Below are 20,611 nucleotides of genomic sequence, written 5' to 3'. Positions count from 1 at the left end.
AAAATTACCAAAGAGATTGTCGGTAATACCAATGGGTATCGTCAGTAATTTTTCCAACAAGCATATTAATCTCTAAAAAAATTACCGACAGACGCCATCAGTATTATCAATGGGCCATTCGTAATTTTGAAAATACAAATTTTCTTTTTTGTTTGTTAATGGGTTAATTTGTTTTTTCTTTCTTATGTTTTTTATCATTCGTTAAGTTGATTTGAATAAATATATAATCACAAATTCTATGATTTCATTCATAATATAATCTTTATGTAACTCTTTGGAAAAATTGCCAATGGAATCTATCTTGATTACTGATTGATCGTTGGTAATTTTGGTTGTACATTTTTTTGGTTAATGACTTAATTTTTGTTTCTTTTGTTTTTTAATCAATCCTTAAATTGCATTGAGCAAATGGATAAGTATAATTCTATGGTGTCATACATGATGTGTAAAATAACATAAAATACCACAAATTGATTATAAAATTAAAAAAAATAGAGTGCCATAATGTATTTGGATGCCAAAGTCAAAACCATCATATCTAAATTGAAAATCTATTAAAATACAACTCCACAGCATATATTTTTTTTAAACCATATATTTCTTTCTAAACCAATTAGTATCATTCTTCTTGAATAAATGATCTTCATCGCTACTTCTATATTTAATATACTTCAAAGCAAAGATCCCACAATCACTGTAGTAGTTTTTAAAACACATATAGGGTCAAGAAAGTTGAAAATTTTGTGTATAAAAAATGCAAAATGAATGCAATATATAAGAGGACCAACAACATATAGTATTATATTATATTATTATAAAATTTTATAAAAACCATTATTTTAATAATACTATAAAATTTAGCGTTTTTCTTGATACACCATACAAGTACCGGTGTTCTGTATATATGGATACGATAAGCGCGCATGAGAATATGATTGGCGTGCAAGTGGGTGTGATTAGCATGCAGGTGATTTATGAGTTTGTCCTATGATTGCTATCAGACCAAGGGTAGGCCAGTTGATATCGGCCATAGCCACCCCCCTCCATGGCCAGGACGCCTATTAGCAGCGGCGTGGTGAGATGCCACACGACCGTATGCTGCTTTCTCTCTTTAACTTCCTTGTCTAGTGGTACTTGGGACACTGGGTACTGTCGGCGCCACTGGTATATAGTATGTGCATCAAATATCTTTATATATATAGATATATGTATTACACCGTATGGGGTGACGATTCGATATGGTCCGTGAAGAGCTAACCTCATAACTATTTTGCTTACGAGTCTAGGGAATCGGACGGCCAATTTAGGCAACCATCCCGGACTGTATTGGTAGCAAAGTACCTGTGACAGCTAGAATCATGGATCACGCAGCATACTAGAGTATCTTTCGTACCTCCGATGCCGGTGTATATTTTATAATCTGATTTTAGTTTTAAAATATTATTTTACCTTGTATTATCTTATTTATTCATATCCTGATTTTCTAATATTATGCTTAATTGCTTTTAATAACATTATTATTTCTATTATGATGATTAATATTATTATTTTTTTATTGTTATTAATATTTCTATTATTATTGTTGTTACTATAATAATTATTATTATTTATTATGATTATTTTTAGTATTAATATCATTATTTATTATTATTATTATTGCCATTAATTATCATGGTTGCTACTATTTTATTATTGGTATTTTGTGATAATTATTGTTATTAATATTGTTATTATGATTATTAATTCTTTATTCCTTATTATTATTATTTTTATTATCATTATTATTATTATTATTATTATTTTTATTTTTATTGGTATTGTTATCATTTATTGTTATTATTATTATTATTATTACTATTATTATTATTGGTATTATACAGAAACTTTCCGGCAATTATGTAAGCCTTCGGACAAGTGGATAAGCTTATGAGCAAGTGTGGAAGGCTACGGGCAAGTTATGGTGTTATTGTGATTAATATTACAATTATAAATATTGTCCTATTTTCCCCTGTTTACATTATGTATTGGAATGCTGTAAAACGATAGTAACATGTAGTATGGTATTAAGTGGTTGTTGTGGCCGAACATGAACCTTTAAAGGCATATTTTTGTTCTTATTAGTTCACTTCTGTCGTGTATATGTTTTTATACAGTTTGATATCGAAATGCTGCAACTTATGGATATTTTCATGTAGGTAAATTTTGTGATAAGCTCTACCCTTAAGGGAGATGCTGCCGGATTTTCCATTGGAAGATCTGGTGGTGTTTTCCTAGGATCAGGATTTGTCTATGGTTCCGGTGAGGGATCTTAGACGGATTCTGATAGGTTGGTATTAGAGCTCTAGGTTCTGTTATCCCTTGGAGCTCTTGGGAAGTGTGGGGTGGTGTATCTCAAAAGGTTAGTCATCACCATATGGTTATAGCCAATCAAGGGATAATGTGACCAAATAGTGCAAATCGGGGGTATAAGCCCTTGTTAACTCTGCTCTTGGCTATATCCTTTTAATTTCGAGGATGAAATTTTTTTTGAGGGGGGTAGATTGTGATACCCCATTCCACACACCGAAAATTTTTACGTTGATCGAGTTTGAGCCTCATTGACCAAGCGGGGTTAAATTTTGACTTTTTGCTCTGGATAGGATTTTGTGTTGACCGAGTTACCATGAAAATGTACTCGTTGACACGAGTTCATAAACTAGTAATACGCTAAAATAGGAGTTGAAATTAGAAAGTTATTGTCAAAAGAATTTTAAGGGCATTTTGATTATTTAACGATTGGATCCACATATTTAAGTGTTGTACAATTTGGGTTATTAAAATATTATTTCTTTGGGGTTAATTAAAACCCACAAACCCATTAACTACCTTTATATTTATATATATATATACACATTATATTATTTTTACTATATTATATTATGTTATTATTTTATTATTTTTTCTTAATTTTTATTAGGGTATATTATACTGCACACCTTCGAGGTTTTCTTTTATTACAACCGGATACCCTCGTGCTTATATTTTTATAACTTCATGAAGGTATCTAGTTGTAATTAAGAAAAACTTCGAGGGTGTCCAGTGTAATATACCCATTATTATTATTTCTTTTACTGGAGATATTTTGACTTTTCCCCTCTTCTATTCATCATCTCCTCCTGATTACTAAAAAAATACAAGGAAAACAAAAAGAACCCAACCCACCCCTCGTTCGTTCAAGACAACCATTTCTATCACCAATTTCGTTTGAATTTTCGACACCCACTAAGAAATGTTTATACCAACTTGAAACCCATCCTCCCAGGAAACCATAACCAAGTTTATCACGCCACGAAATAGTCTAGACTCGTTGGAAAGCCATGAAAACTGGTGAGGGGTGCATTTTCTGATCACCATCTTCAAATGAGCATGGCATAGAATGGGTGGTCATTTCCCACAAATTCGGACCCTCTAAGTCCATTTACAAGCTTGGATTGGCTTAAAACTCGCTTGTTTAGGAGGTATGACAAAACCCAATTCGACAATAAGGCCCGGTGGGATTCCGACCACCTCCGGCGTTGGTTGAACCAATTGAAGGTATATTCTTGATGCTCTCTTCATAAGCTTCAAATTGGTAGCTAGAATGTGAATTATAGTCAAGTATTTAGGAAGTTGCCATTGTTGAAGCTAAGTTATGTTTATGTTGAAATTGGACAGAAATTAAACAAGTCTTTAGTCAATTGTCATTACACCTAAGTTTCTAATGATTGTTAGAGGCCAAAGAAATGATTAAATTAAATTAATCCTCAAGATATTGAAAAACCCCAACTTTTAAGTTAAAGCCAATTGGGTTTTGTGTATATATGTTTATGTATACATATGTAGGTGTATGTTTGTAAATATATATGTGTTTCATTCATGTATACATATGCGGGTGTTTAAGTGTTGGTGCATCCCATGGTATGTGCTAGTTGATATATATATATATATATATATATCTCTATATGCACATATATTTTGTGGGTATATGAGCAAGTGCTTACATTTATTTAATTGCTGAAAGAATGTGTATGTGTATATGAACAAGTATGAATGAATATATATCTATATATACATTGAAGATATTTATATGTGCATGTACATATATGCTTTTGTATACATATGTATGTGTATATATATATATTGTGTTATGGGAATTCATGTGCTTAATTCGTAAATAAAATTGTTATTTAACATTATGGTGCCAAAGTTATGTATAGCATTTAATTTATATCTTCGAAATTAAGAAAATTGTAGTTTTCAATTGTTGTTAAATTACTGTTAATGTTACTGTTGAGGTTATGACGTATAACAAAAGTATTTTCATTTGTTTACTTATATATAACATTTTATGTGGTTCTAATGATATTTGGTATGAATTGATTTGAAAGTTCGAGAAATTAATTTTATTAAATTACTGTGATAAAGAAAATATGTTTATGTGCTTATTTATTTATGGAACTGAATTATTGTGTAAGAGATTAATTTTATGAAATTATGGTTTAATATTTATTAAATTTATTGTTGATTTAAATGTTGAAATTTTGATGCATAAATAATGCAATTATGTGATTTTAGTTATGTATGAATTTTTATGAATTTTTTTTATATTGTTTGGAGAAAAATATTTATTTAAAATTTAGTATTTCGAAAAGGATATATTTATGCATTAATTAATTAATTTATTCATAAATTTGATTTCTGGTGGGGAGATGGATTATGTAAATTGATGAATTTGTGATGATGGATTAAAGAGAGAATATGAAATTTTATGCATTTGATAAAAGTTCATAAATTTAAATGTATTTTATTAAAATTCAAATTTTATAGTATTATATTATATTATTATAAAATTTTATCAAAACCATTATTAATAATGCTATAAAATTTAGTGCTTTTCTTGAGGCACCATACACGTACCGGTGTTCTGTATATATGGATATGATAAGCGTGCATGTGGATATGATTAGCGCGCAGGTGGGTATGATTAGCACGCATGTGATTTATAGGTTTGTCTTATGGTTGCTATCGAAACGAGGGTAGGCAAGTTGATATTGGCTGCAGCCACCCCTCTCCATGGCCAGGACGCTTGTTAGCAGTGGCACGGTGGGATGCTATGCGACCGTATGCAGGTTTCTCTCTTTAACCTCCATTTCTGGCAGTGCTTGTTTTTATATTGGTTCACTTCTGTTGTGTATATGTTTTTATATAGTTCGATATCGAAGTGCTGCAACTTGTGGAAATTATTGTAGTAAGGTTCACTTCTGTCGTGTATATGTTTTTATATAGTTCGATATCGAAGTGCTGCAACTTGTGGAAATTATTGTAGTAAGGTGGGAGGAATAAGGTGGTGCATATAGAAATGCATTTTGATGCAGGTAAATTTTGTGATAGGCTCCACCTTTAGGGGAGATGCTGTCGAATTTTCCATTGGAAGATCCGGTGGTGTTTCCTTGGGATCAGGACTTATCTATGGTTCTGGTGAGGGATCTTCGACTGGTCCTGACAGATTGGTATCAGAGCTCTTGGTTCCATTATCCCTGGGAGCTCTTAGGAAGTGTGGGGTGGTGTATCTCAAAAGGTTAGTCATCACCATATGGTTATAGTCGATCAAGGGATAATGTGACCAAATAGTGCAAATCGGGGGGTATAAGCCCTTGTTAACTCTGCTCTTGGCTGTACCTTTTTAATTTCGAGGACGAAATTTTTTTTTTGAGGGGGGTAGATTGTGATACCCCATTCCGCACACCGAAAATTTTTACATTGACCGAATTTGACCCTCATTGACCAAGCGGGATTAAATTTTGACTTTTTGCTCTAGATAGGATTTTGTGTTGATTGAGTTACCAAAAAAATATACTCGTTGACACGAGTTCATAAACTAGTAGTACGCTAAAATCGGAGTTGAAATTAGAAAGTTATTGTCAAAAGAATTTTAAGGGCATTTTGATCATTTAACCATTGGATCTACATATTTAATGATGCCTTTTTGAATAATCATCGGTTATTTATTTACATTTAGCGACATTTTTTTTTTTAAAAAAGCATCGGTTATTCTTGTACATTTAGTGACATTTTTTCAAAAAAGCGTACGTTATTTCAAAACATTTAACGATGCTTTTTTATAATAAAAGTGTCGACTTTTCTTAAAAAATGTTTCGGCTTTTCTTTAAAAAAAGTCATTAGATATCAAAGTAGGCAACACTTTTTAAAGCGTCGGGCTTTTTGTTGGTTATTTTAGCGATACCATATCAAGTGATACTTTATGAAGCATTGGCTTTTATTTTACCCGACGCATTAATTGTGTCTCCTGTCATTGCTTTTCTTGTAATGATAGAATAAAACTACTTATACATTTATTAATCGTGTCTGATTCCCTTTATCGAAAAATGACCTGTTTAATAGATATGTAATATGATATGATCCATATAACTTGTTTATTGAGCACATTATTAAAATGGTCCATTTATGTTAAGATAAGAAATTAATTCGGTTATATAAATTGACTTATTTAAACTAGTTATTTCAAATATGTTAAAACAATTTAATTATTAATTAATAATACGTCAAAATATATATTAAAACCATATAATTATAATTACAATAATATATGATTGCATTACATTCTCATATGATAATTAAATAAAAATAATAACTACTTACACATAAAATAAAATAGAATAAAACTAATAATCATGTTTTATATTTTCCACATTTCCATACGCTTAAATATATTAATTTTTTTAGTTCTATTGTAAAGATAAGTGTTCCTTACAAACCCGTGGGAATCATCTTCGGCTAGATTAGTTTATATTATTAGGGTATACATTATCTTTTGCTTCTTGATGTTTCACTTAACTTTTAACAAATCTGATGTAATCTTCTATGTACGACCATTTATTTATTTAACGTCAAGTGTAAATACAATTCACTGAGCTTTGCACAATTATTATATTATAATATCAAATCTTTACATGGTATTGAGCTATATCTGATAAAAGTTATTGATATGAACTTAAGCCAACTCGCTCATAAACCTGTATCAAATAAAGTATATACCGTTCTAAAACAGGTTTTAATTGAAACCTCAACCCTTAATCAATCTGTGACTAAGAATTTTGGTATAGTAATGATGGCACAATAGGGGATGGGAAACCTATTGATAAGTCTAGAGTTTGAAAACTACAAGCAAAGTTTGATAAGTTCAATAGTTCTTAGAGAACCAAGAGAATAACTCTCATAATTATGCTGAAAATTCTTGAACTGTTTTATTCAACTAAAAGGAGTGCCTATTTATAGGCAAAGTATAAATAAAAGTAAAGAAAAATAAAGCCTAATTTTTTGCCACTAAGCATAAATTATGGCTGGCTGAATTTTCTAGTTTTCTAAAATAAGAATTGACATTAAACCCAGTTTCCTAATCTTAATTTGACTTATCAACCTTCCTCTAATTGAAATTAGGAAATGTGATTTAATTACATGATTAAGGCAAATTAGGAAACTGATTTGACACTTTTCTCATTATAGAATAAACACAAAAATAATTAAGATTCCTAATTACAACCTATAAACTAATTAATAACTTGGACACCAAGAAAAGTCAATTTGGTCTTGAAGTTTATCATATCTGCATAAATGTCACGTAAGATGCCGTATGACATTGCCACATCATCCTATGGTTGCCACATTACTATGCCACTTATACAAGATACCACATCATTGTGCCAAGTCAACAAAGGCTTTTTTTCATGGATTTGACTGTGTAATCCTATACATTGGACCATCCTTGATTCACCTTCAGCAGTGAATTTCCCCTGAGAGCTAAACACCTTCTAGATTAAACCATTTAGTGCTTCTCTGAATCTTTTAGCTTAAGCTCGCACTATTGGTCCTGTCTTGAATTGCATAGGATATTGGCTATAGCTTATTATACTCCTAGGCATGTCCTCATCATTCCCTTCCCCTTGCAAAGGATTTGTCCTCAAATCAAAGTCAAAAACATTAAAGGTAACATTAAAATTATACTCTCCTGACAGATCGAAACGATATGCATTATCATTTAGTCTCTTCAACACTTAGAAAGGTTCATATTCTCTTAGCATAAGCTTAGACTTCCGTTGGACTAGAAATCTTTCTTTCCTTATATGCAGCCAAACCCAATCTCCAAGTTCAAACACCATAGGCGTTCGGCCTTTATTAGCTACATGTGCATATGTTCCATTTTTCTTACAATGTTTGCACATGCCTTCTCATATATCTGCTTCACAAATTTTGCCTGTTTCTTTCCATCAAGATTAGTATGTTCACTCATAGGCAAAGGTGTTGTGTCTAATGGAGTTAAAGGATTCGTACCATATACAATTTCAAAAGGAGAATATTTTGTAGCAGAATGCATAGTCTTATTATATGCAAATTCTACATGAGGCAAAAAATCTTCCCAAATTTTAATATTTCTACCAATTAAAGCATGCAACAATATAGACAAAGTCCTATTCACTACTTCAGTTTGACCATTTGTTTGTGGATGACAAGTAGTAGAGAATAATAATTTAGTACATAACTTTGCCCACAATATTTTCCAAAAATAACATAGGAACTTAGCATCTCTATTGGATACAATTGTTTTAGGCATACCATGCAATCTAACAACTTCTTTAAAGAACAAATCAGCAGCATAAGATGCATCATCAGTTTTGTTACATACAATGAAGTGTGTGATTTTAGAAAATCTATCCACGACAACAAAAATAGAGTCCTTTTTACATTTTGTCCTAGGAAAACCTAATACAAAGTCCATAGAAATATCTATCCATAGATAAGATGGAATAGGCAAAGGCATATACAACCGATGGGGTTGTAAACGTGATTTTGGCTTCTTAAACTTAATGCATCTCTCACAAACCTTCTCAACATCTCTTTTTATGTGTGGCCAATAAAAATGCTTTTATAGAATAGCCAAAATTTTAGCTGCTATAATGTGTCCCTAAGACCACCCCCATGTGATTCCTTCACTAACAGCTCAAATGAACTATATGATGGAATACAAAGTTTATTCTCCCTAAATAAGTATCCCTCAAATCTATAAAATTTTCCATCACAATGCTTTTCACAAAATTTGTAAATTTCACCAAAATCATTATCACATGCATACAAACTTTTAATTTGTTCAAACCTAAGCAACTAGCACTTAAAGTGGAAAGTAATACATACATGTGGGATAATGCATCAGCCATAATATTTTCCTTACCTTGCTTGTGGCGAATGATATAGGGAAAAGTTTCAATGAATTCTATCCATTTACTATGTCTTCTATTAGGCTTACCTTGTTCTTTTATGTACTTCAAAGATTCATGATCAATATGGATCACAAATTCGTTTGGCCATAAATAGTGCTACCATGTTTCCAAAGCTCAAATCAACACATATAACTCTTCATCAAAAGTATGATAGTTTAAGATTGTCCCACTTAGCTTCTCACTAAAATATGCGATGACTCTTCGTTCTTGCATCAAAATAGCACCTATACCTATTCCTGAGGCATCACATTCAATCTCAAAGTTTTTGAATAGTTAGGTAAAACTAATAAAGGAGCATTAGTAAGTTTTTCCTTCAACAAATTAAAGGACTTTTCTTATTTTTCTTCCCAGTGGAAACCTACACTCTTCTTGATAACTTCTATCAAAGGTGCAGTACTGGTACTAAAATATTTAATAAACCTTCTATAAAAGCTAGTTAACTCGTGAAAGCTCCTAACATTTGTGATTGAAGTTGGCATGGGCCACTCTTGAATGGCCTTAACCTTCTCTTAACCAACTTTAGTACCTACAACACTTATTATAAAAGCTAAAAAGACAACCACAGATTGACAAAAATTATACTTTTTAAGATTAACAAGCAACCGTTTTTTCCTAAGAACTTTTAAAACTAGTCTAGAATGTTCTACATGTTCTTCTAAACTCCTACCATATACAAGAATGTCATCAAAATACACAACCACAAACTTACTAATAAAAGCACACAAAACATGGTTCACTGATATCATAAAAATGCTACGACATTAGTTAATCCAAATGACATAACCAACCACTTATATAATCCGTGTTTTGTTTTAAAGGTAGTTTTCCACTCACCATCTTTTTTCATGTGTATTGATTATAACCACTCAATCTTAGAAAGCATGTATATATCATATAACTCATCAAACATATCATTTAACCTAGGGATAGAATGCCTAAACTTAACAATTATATTGTTAATAGCCCTATAATCAATACACATTCTCCATGTTCTATCTTTTTTAGGGGCTGATAATACTGGAACAACACATGGACTCATGCTTTCTCTAATATAACCTTTTTTTTAACAATTCACTTACCTAACATTGAAGCTCCTTCTTTCCTCAGGATTACTTCTATATGCTAGTCAATTAGGAATTGTTACACCTCGAAAAAAGTTAATTTGATGCTCGATCCTCTAATTGATGGAAGTCCACTTGGTATGTCTTCAGGAAAGATATCATAAAACTTTTACAAAAGAGAAGCTACAGAACTAAGAAGTACAAGATCATCAAGGCAAGCTAAATGATTCAAATAAGCTTCCTTATACATCATTAAAAACATAGACTTTTTATATAAGAAAGCTCTCTTGATCTCACTTGTTTTTGCAAAAAACCTTTTTTTTCTTTTTTCTTTCTTTTTCTTTTCTTTTTCTATCATCTTTATGGACTTACCTAACTTACCCTTGAAATGTCATTCGGCCACATGGTGAAAATTATCTATAGGGTCTGTGTGATCTCTCTTGGCCATGGGAATGGTGGATTCGACCTTTTATTGTTGCTCAACCTCTCTCCTTCGTTGCATTTCAGCTGGTTTTCAAAAACCTCTTTAAGAGTTAATGGTATCAGCACAATCTTATCACCTTTGTAAGAAAACACAATTTTATTTGCTCAACCATGGTGTTTAGTATCCTTATCAAATTGCCAAGGTCTACCCAACAATATGTGTCTCGCATGCATAGGTACAACATCACAAAGCACTTTATCCTCATAATCATCAATGCTAAATTTTACGTTTACTTGTTTATTAACTCTTAACTTTCCTATTATCATTTAATCATTGTAATTTTATAAGGATCAGCATACTTAATAGTTGTTAAACCTAATTTTTCAACCATAACAGTGCAAGCTACATTAGCACAAATTCCTCTATCAATTATCATACTAAATATTTTATCTTTGATTATACATTTTATATGGAAGATGTTCGTTCGTTGTACTTGATTTTCATCTTTATAAATTGTTGGGCTTTTCTCGTAACTAAACCTAAATCTCCCTTCATCGGGTACTTGCATTGTGATTCCTCTTCATTTTCATCAATGTTGTCCTCCAGTGCTGGCATTAACTCATCATCTAACTTATCCTCTTTATCCTAAGTCTCAATATCCCAATTATCTTTAAGTACCATGATTCTTCTATTTGGATATTGGCTTATAATGTACCCTCTACCTTGACATTTAAAGCATAAAATATCTCGATTTCTAGATAAGATAGGTTTTACTAACTTATTTGGCTAAAGTAGGAGTTTCGGTTTTCAGACCAGAATTAGGCTTATTTAGTGCTTTTTCCTCTTGTTTCGACTTAGATGCTTTCTCATAGGTGGGATTTGATCTTCAACTTGCTGGACTAGACCTAGCCATGTGGTGATAGTACCCCTTCTCTTTAACTGTTGCTCAATTTTGATTGCGATATGCAATATATCATTCATCTCTACATAATGTTGCAATTCAAATTGGTTGGCAATCTCTTGTTCAAGCTAGCTAAAAATCTTGCCATGGTAGTCGTCAGAATCATCCACAATGTCAGCCTTCATCATGATAACCTCCATCTCTTTATAATAATCTTCCGCACTTTTACTACCCTATAACAATGATTGAAGCTTTTGATAGAGCATTCTATAGTAGTGACTAAGGACAAACAGTTTTCCTTATGACTTGTTTTATCTCCTTCCAAGTTTCCACTTGACGTTAACATGCTCTTCTTCAGGCTATAGACTCTATTAGGACACGCAGGATCCCTTCCCGGAACCCTAGGCAAGTTCTAGTCCCAAGGAAAATACTACCATACCGTTCTAAGGAAAATCCGACAGCATCTACCCTAAGGGTAGAGCATGTCCCAAAAATTACCTGCACGAAAATGCACTCCTATATCATACCAATTTATCCCTCCCACCTTACTATAATAAATTCCACAATTGGCAGCATTTCGATAACAAAAATAAATATCAATGCATATATTAAAAATAATTTAATAAACATGAAATACAACAATTCGTGAATTCATTGAATATCACTAAGAGGTCATGGAATCAAGCCAAGGAAGAATCAAAGGCAACCAAAATGGGCTCGTGTGCATAGGAGGAGTTTTGGCCGAAAATTGCTGGATTTGTTGCTGGCTTTATTGTATTTTCCTGAGTTGGCATTTTTTCTTTGTTCCAATCAAGGGCAACATGTGGGACTCAATAATAATCTTATTTGGCATCCTAAATGGCATAGAGAAGTTGATTTAGCGCTTAAATTGGCCAAAGATTGGTAAAGATAGCTTAGTTAGAAAAATAGTCAATTAGTTTCCTAATTTGATTTTGACTTTTTATTTTAGGAAATTAGTCTCTTATTTGGTTTCTATTTATTTATTTGCTGGACAAATCAACTTAGGAAATTTATTATTGTATTATTTTCATTGTAAATTAATTAATTCCTAATTCAAAATAAAAGAATTAATTAATCTAAATTAGTTTAGGAAAGTATCAATTTCGGCCACACAATACTTCTTTCCTTATGGCCGAATTTTACATGTCTGTTTTAGGGTTTTTGTTTTGTGCTCTTAGCCTATTTAAGGGTTTATTTTCAATAAGAAATCAACTATCAGGACTCATCCAAAATTCCTCCCCGGAATCCTAGATAAGCCCTGATCCCAGGGAAATACCACCGAACCTTCCAACGGAAAATCCAGCAGCACCTCCCCTAAGGGTAGGACTAACCAAAAATTTCCTGCACTGAAAACACACTTCTATAATCATCCCCTTATTCCTCCCACAATACTACAAATTGATTCCACAAATTTACAGCACTTCAAAGAATAACAGTAACTCAGTGCATAAATAATAACTACTTGTCCAATACAGTATACAGAGCATTATACAATTACATGTGGAATTAATAAAATGACAGATAAGGAAACAATACAAGATGGAGAGGAAAAAGGGAAGAAATACTTCTTGGACTTTCGGCAATGAACTGAGACGTTGGGCTCGCCCCGGACAATCAACGTCTCCCAACCTGGACCTAGGGGAACAGAATTTAAAAACGTGAGATGCTAATCATCTCAGTGAGTGACCCTATCTACTATACAATTATAATACCACGGTAATAAAGTAGATAAATAATAATTAATTGGAAATAATAATTTCTCTCAAAACCCTTACAATTCTCTCGGTTGGAAAACTTCCCCTTTTAAAACATTTTCACAAAACCCTTTATTCATATTTCCCGGAAACCATGACATCAATTTATTCAACTAAATATCAAATAAAATATAATAAGTCAAGCATCCAAAATTTATAATTAAAAGAAATTAATTTATTGAATAATTAAGTAAAGGGAAAAAATTAAACCAATTTAAAATCCCCACTCAAATAAATACCAAAAACAGTATTAATTATATTCTTAATTCCAATACAGTTTCAAAATATTTATTTTAAAATCTCAGTTCTGAAAATCACTTGATGCACCCACTATATACCAGTGGCGCCAACAGTACCCAGCGTCCCAAGGTACCGCCAGACAGGAGGTTATAGAGAGAAACCGGCATACGGTCGCGTGGCGTCCCACCGCGCCGCTGCAAACAGGTGTCCCGGCCATGGAGGGGCGGCCTACCCTCATCCGATGGCAACCACAGGACAACCCCATGAAATCACCTGCGCGCTACTCACACCCACCCGCGCGCTAATCACATCCGTGTGCACACTAACCATATCACATATAAACAGAACACCAATACGTGTATGGTGCATCTAAAAATCATAAATCAATACATCTCAAAATTTCAAATTTTCCATAAACATACCGGGTTTATTCCATCCAATTAAACCCAGAAATTCTCCACAATTTCTTTATAATCAACGTCATAAATTCCATTAATTTCAAATCCACCAACTCCCAAATCCACCAATTTAAATATTCCAATTTTTCCAATAGCATAAAATATTTTTTTGAAATATAATAAATTGAATCACATAATATTCCATGGCATACTTATAAAAATTGAAGTCACCAATATAAACAAATATTTTCCTTGAAATATTTGAAAATCAAATCATGCCCAGAATAATGTATAAACCACAAAAATTTCACAATCCTCAATACCATAAAATAATTTTCACATTTGCATAAATTTATATAATGCATATTTTCTTTAATCAAAATAAATCCACCAATAATTTCCACAATAATCAATTAAATATTTGACACATAGAATATAATTTTCAAATATTCAAATCATACCAAATATTCACAAATTTAATTCCCGAAATTAATTTGAAGGTGGGCCACTCACCTTAAGCACGTATCTCAATCAAGATCCTCCGCAGGATCGACTCCACTACTCGCACGTGCACCTAAAACATCCACAATACACAAAACCAAAAATATTAATATTTTAATCGGGTAACTCCCAAATGGGTACCCGGAGAGCAAACACAAACGACAACCAAAGTTGACGAGTAATATACCGAATCGAAGCTTGAGCGACGAGGATTACAAATCCGGTCTTACTTTTCGGAGATCGAACCGGTGGTGGCCGGAATCTCGTCGGAAAGCTTTCAGGATTCAACTCTTCGATCCTCTCAATCCATCGCGAATTGGCTGAAAAGGACCCCCGATTTGGGTTCAGGGGGTCGGAATCAGTGGACAGGGACCGGCGGTGCAACTGGGTACTCGCTGGAACAGTGACTTCCGGCGAGCCGCCGTGGTCACCGGCAACCGTCGCCGGCGGCTGCGTATGCGGTGGCCGTTGGTTGAGATTTTTGGGGGTTTTGTAGATCAAAGGGAGAGGATTCCAACTGGACCGGCAGTGAGGCAAACGGAGGCCGGACGGCGAAGAAATCGGGGTTTGAAGGTTTTCGGCACCTCACCGGAAAACGCTCCGATCCCGCCGCGCCGGAGGTCCCGTGGCCGTGAAATTTGGTGGGCTGGCTGGAAATGAGGAGGTGGTGAGGGGTGGCTGGCGCGTGTAGCCTGAAAATGGCCGGAAAGGGGTCAAACGGCGGTGGCCGGCGGGTGGAGGGGAAAATTACCGCCCAGCTTCACCGGCTCGATCTGGGCGCGTCCGGCGGCCGGCGGTCGTGAAATTTTGGGGTTTGGCCCGAAATAGGGAGCCGCTTCCGTCTGGCCGATGCGTGTAGCAAGGGTCGGCCGGAAAATTTATCGATTCCAGTGGCCGGTCGTTTCTCTCTCTCCTCTCTCTCTTTCTCTCTCCTCCCCGAGATTTTTGCCAAATAAAAGCCACAGTGGTGACACTGTTCATCCACGTGGACCATTCAGGTGACGACATGTGGCGTTACTGTGCACTTAAGCCAAATATAATAAAATATTACGGTATCCGGCAAACTTCACACGTCTATAACTTTTTAACCAGATGTCCGATTTAAGCGTGCCGCTAGTCTATGGACTCGTATCGACGAGTACTTTACAACCATACAAAAGTCAAATAAAAATTATACAACGATAAAAAGTCAACTTCCGACACCTTTTGGACAGTTTGCAGGTTGACTTGTTTTGCCCATAACTTTCAAACCGTAGCTCCGTTTTCGACGTGCTACTAGTCTACGAACTCGGGGCATCATGCACTTCGCTACGGTACCCTGGTCAACTCAAAATTTCAACTGGAACAAAAAGTCAACTTTTGACTCACTCGGTCAACGGTCAACCTCGGTCAACGTGCACGAATTCCGATGTGGTTTGGGACGGGGTGTTACAACCTTCCCCCCTTATAAGAATTTCATCCTCGAAATTCCGCACGTCACTGGAACAAATAAGGGTACTGATAACGCATCTACGCTTCGAGCTCCCACGTTGCTTCCTCGATTAAATGGTTCCGCCATAAAACTTTAACTAGAGGAATAGTCTTGTTGCGTAGCACCCGTTCCTCGCGATCCAAAACCTGCACTGGTTGCTCCACATACGAAAGATCTTCCTTTAATTCTATGTCCAGACTCTCGAGTACGTGTGAGGGGTCTGCAATGTATTTCCGTAGCATCGAAACATCAAACACATTGTGCACTCAGGCTAGCTCTTCCGGTAATGCCAATCTATAAGCCACAGGGCCAATCCTCTCCGTAATTTCGTAAGGCCCAATATAACAAGGACCCAACTTACCTCGTCGACCAAAGCGTACTACTCCTTTCCATGGAGTTAACTTTAGGAATACCCAATCTCCTACTTCGAATTCCAAATCCCCTCTACGGACATCGGCCTAACTCTTCTGTCGATCTTGGGCAACCTTCAACCGATCCCTAATGATCTTCACCTTGTCCAAGGTCATCCGTAAATACTCAGATCCGACCGCATTATTCGTTGCAAGGAGTCTCTCTTCTCCTACCTCACTCCAGCACAAAGGTGTCCGACACTGCCTCCCATATAAAGCTTCATACGGGGACATCCCAATACTCGCTTGATAACTGTTATTGTAGACAAATTCTATCAATGGCAATTGTTCATCCCAACTACCGCGAAATTGCATAACACAAGACCTTAGCATGTCTTCTAATGTCTGAATTGTGCGCTCAGCTTGTCCATCAGATTGCGAGTGAAAGGCGGTGCTGTAGTTAAGTCTTGCTCCTAATGCATCAACCAACTTTCGCCATAGTCGCGAAGTAAAACGTGGATCTCGATCGGATACGATGGCTAGTGGTACTCCATGAAGACTTACAATACGTTGCATGAACAATTGGGCCAATTTCTCGGGTGAGAAGCGCTCTCTTACAGGTAGAAAGTGTGCTGACTTGGTAAGATGATCGATGATCACCCAAATGCCGTCGTACCTTCTAGGTGTGGGAGGAAGCTTGAATACGAAGTCCATGTTGAGTTCTTCCCACTTCCACACGGGAATAGGTAAGGGTTGGAGTAGCCCTGAAGGCTTCTGTCTTTCTGCCTTCACCTGTTGACAAATCAAACACTTTGATACGAAATCTGTCACTTCTCTCTTCATGCCAATCCACCAATAATACATTGAATTTATTGTATATTTATTTTGTAAAATAAAATGCATTTATTTGGAATTTTAAAAAATATTATGTGCTTAATATTTAATAACATTGCTATTTAAATTTATGATGTCAATTTATATTGATTTAAATATATGTGTTGCATCAAATTTATATCTTTTGTTTTAAAGAAATTATGGTTTTAAATTATTTTTAAATTATTATTAAATTTTATTGTTGAATTTATTGTGCATAATAAAAAGGTATTTATGCAAATTTAAGTATATGTAAATTTTTATGTGATTTTAATGTAATTTTTGTATAAATTAATTTTAAGGATTTAAGAAAAATATTTGTATTAAATTATTGTGCTCAAAATTTGTATTTATGATTTTAAATATTTATGGATTTAGTTTTATTGTGTTAAAATTGGTGTATTTAATCTAAACAATTTATGACGATGGTTTAAAAGGAAATGAGAAATTTTATGGGTCTAAAATGATATACTAAACCCATTGCATTTTATGAGATTTATAATTTTATAGTTTTCGATGCACCATACCGTACTGATGTTCTATGCTGTATCTGTTGATTAGCACACAAGTATATATGGTTTTCCTATAGGAGTCATGGATCTGAGGGTTGGCAAGTATAATATACAGTGAGCATCAGTCATCCCTCTCTATGGCCAGGAGGATTGTTATTAGCATCGATGCCAATGGGATGCCAAGGTGACTGTTTGTAAGTTTTTCTTTTTAACCTTCATGTCAGAATGGTACTTAGGATACTAGGTACTGTCTGGCACTAATTATTATATAGTGGCGAATTGTTTTCTCAACATGATTTAAAAAAAAAATGTTTTAAAATTTATTTAATCATGTTTTTATCATTTATTTAAAATTGATATTTTAAAATGTATTTTATCATATTTTTATCATTTATATTAAATTGATGTTTTAAAATGTATTTTATCATGTTTTTATTATTTAATTTAATTTGATGTTTTAAAATAAATTTTATTATATTTTTACCATTTATTTCAAATGAATGTTTTAAATTAATTAAAATATTTCTTTTATTATTTAATTGATTTATTTAATCAAAATTTTATAAATTATTGAGGTTAATTTTGCTTTTACACTAATTTTTTTAATACAAATTTTATTTATTTATGATTTTATTTTATCTTATGATAACTTATTCTAAATTTAATTATTTGTTATTAAATTATTTCCAATGTCAATTTTAATTTTAAATTGTTTGTATTTTATTTATTTATTATTTCATTGATTTTTGGGGTATAAAAGTAATGAATTTTCTGAAAATAATTTTCAAAAAGGAAACTTTTCCAATTGAGCGAAATTGTGATGGTTTTGAGAGAAAATCTCCTATTTTCATTTATTCGTTATTTTTAACCACTTAGTGATTTATTTATTTATTTATTATAAATTGTCTTTATTTATATATATATATATATATATATATATATATATTATTTTTATTATTATAGTATATGTAGTAGTTGGGTTATTCGCTTGGATGATTAGCATTTCATTATTTTTCCGTTTTTAAATCCGTTCCCCCAAGCCTAGGTTAGTAGGTGTTGACCATTCAGAGTGAGCTCTATGTCTTTGTTCGTTGCTGAATTCCAAGAAGCCTTTTTCCTTTTTTCTTTCAATCTTGTAATATTCATTCCCATCTTTGTATTGTATTAAAATTTATACTTAATAGTAAACTTTATGATACTCTGTATACTATATTAGACTATTATTTATTCAATATTCTGCATGTTCTTTATTTTGTTTTATTATGAAGTGCTGCAAATTATGGAATCTCTTCTAGTAAGATGGGAGGACTAAGATAGTGTCTTTTAGAAGTGTGGTTTCTAGGTAAAGAATTTTGTAATATGTCCAACCTTTAGGAAAAATGCTGTCGGATTTTTCGTAAAAAGGTTCAGTAAGGTTTTCCTAGGATTAGGATTTATCTAGGTTCCGATAAAGGATCCAGATTAGGTCCTGACACTACCATTTTTGCACTATGCGGATGATTTAGTGATTATCATATATATATGCATTTAGAAGCAAACTGTATATATACATATATATATATATATATACTAAGAGTAGATAGAGTTACTTCTGAACTTGGATACCCATTTGAATTTTGAAGGAAAAGGATGAGAAAAGAAATTATAAAAGTGTTGAATGGGAAAGAGAAGATAACCTGGAAAGAATTGGAGGGTACATAATTAAAGGTACAAATATAAAAAGAAGTGAAATGTTAAAATTTAGCCACTTTTGGCTTTTTTCGAACAATTATTGAGGTGAAGGTGGAGGAAAAGTAAAAAGATTTTGGTCCTCTGTTTCAATTGCTTTAACATGAAGCACTAGCATGTGGTGCTCTACTTTGAGGGTGGTAAGATTAGTCACTAGCTGAACGAAACAGTGGCTTACTGATATTACGAACGTCCCTGCTCGATATGCCTAAATTAAAATTAGAAAAAACTCAAGATCTCATAAAATACCAACCTGGCTACACTATAATATGGCGGTGAACTTTCTACAGGAATACTGTTATGCAAAAAATTGAGAAAAATGGTCAAACAAGGAGTTTATTGAAGTTCAGCTAAATACAAACTTACAGACACAAAAGGATACCCAAGAGTACTTTTCTTTTAAAGGCTAGAGCCATTATCATTATGGAACACATGTACTATTCATACTAATATAGAAAGATTAAATGCTGCTTCAGAGTCACATGCCATGTGTAAGAGTCGCACTCACCTCTGCATTTTGATTGTAAATACCAAGCCAAGTTCATCTAGGGTCATTAGTCAAGCTCATGGTCACTTGCTTGGATTTCTAGCTTTTGTTATTTGAAATAGTGCCGTTATGATTCCTCGCATATTTTGATATGTATTCCTGTCGGAATGAAAATAGCCCGATAAGCTCTTTGGAGGGGGGTGGCTAGTTGGCGAGTTGTTGGGCTAGACCACTAGTATAGGTGAGAACTTTTAATAGCGTGCTTGTAAACCTCTCTGCTGTTCTCTCCATCGAGAACGAATAAAACGAACGCATTTCCAATTCATCGTATTGTTGCCTTATTTACTGACCCTTTTCTAACGATTGTGTGATTACATGCTTTATTTTATTGCTTGCTTGGTGCATGCACAATACTAATATCGTGTGGGTTATTTGCTTGCGAGGGACATTAATGGTTGGCTTACTACCAGCAAGGGGCAAGTAAGCACCGCACGGCCCCGTTGTACGCTTAGAACGGTGGGACCGTGACACCATGCTACTTGGTCGCTATTTAATATAATCATATATGTGATTCAAACA

The 20,611-nt window shown here is 33.6% G+C and overlaps 1 protein-coding gene across 1 annotated transcript in view; it reads right to left on the bottom strand.

Annotated features, from left to right (window-relative positions):
- The window catches only part of LOC132805066 (uncharacterized), a 51,001-nt gene extending 30,940 nt beyond the window's left edge, over positions 1 to 20,061 (bottom strand). The window contains exons 1-3 of the mRNA XM_060819826.1: positions 20,054 to 20,061; positions 19,799 to 19,840; positions 13,284 to 13,318 (exon numbers count right to left, since the gene is read on the bottom strand). Of these exons, the coding sequence (XP_060675809.1) occupies positions 13,284 to 13,318; positions 19,799 to 19,840; positions 20,054 to 20,061 (85 nt within the window). The remainder of the gene's footprint in view (positions 1 to 13,283; positions 13,319 to 19,798; positions 19,841 to 20,053) is intronic.
- Positions 20,062 to 20,611: the final 550 nt, after the last annotated feature.

Source organism: Ziziphus jujuba, chromosome 8, assembly GCF_031755915.1.
Source record: "Ziziphus jujuba cultivar Dongzao chromosome 8, ASM3175591v1".
Classification (NCBI taxonomy): Eukaryota; Viridiplantae; Streptophyta; class Magnoliopsida; order Rosales; family Rhamnaceae; genus Ziziphus; species Ziziphus jujuba.
Note: the sequence above shows the minus strand (reverse complement) of the source record. Positions and strands in the feature narration are given on the sequence as shown.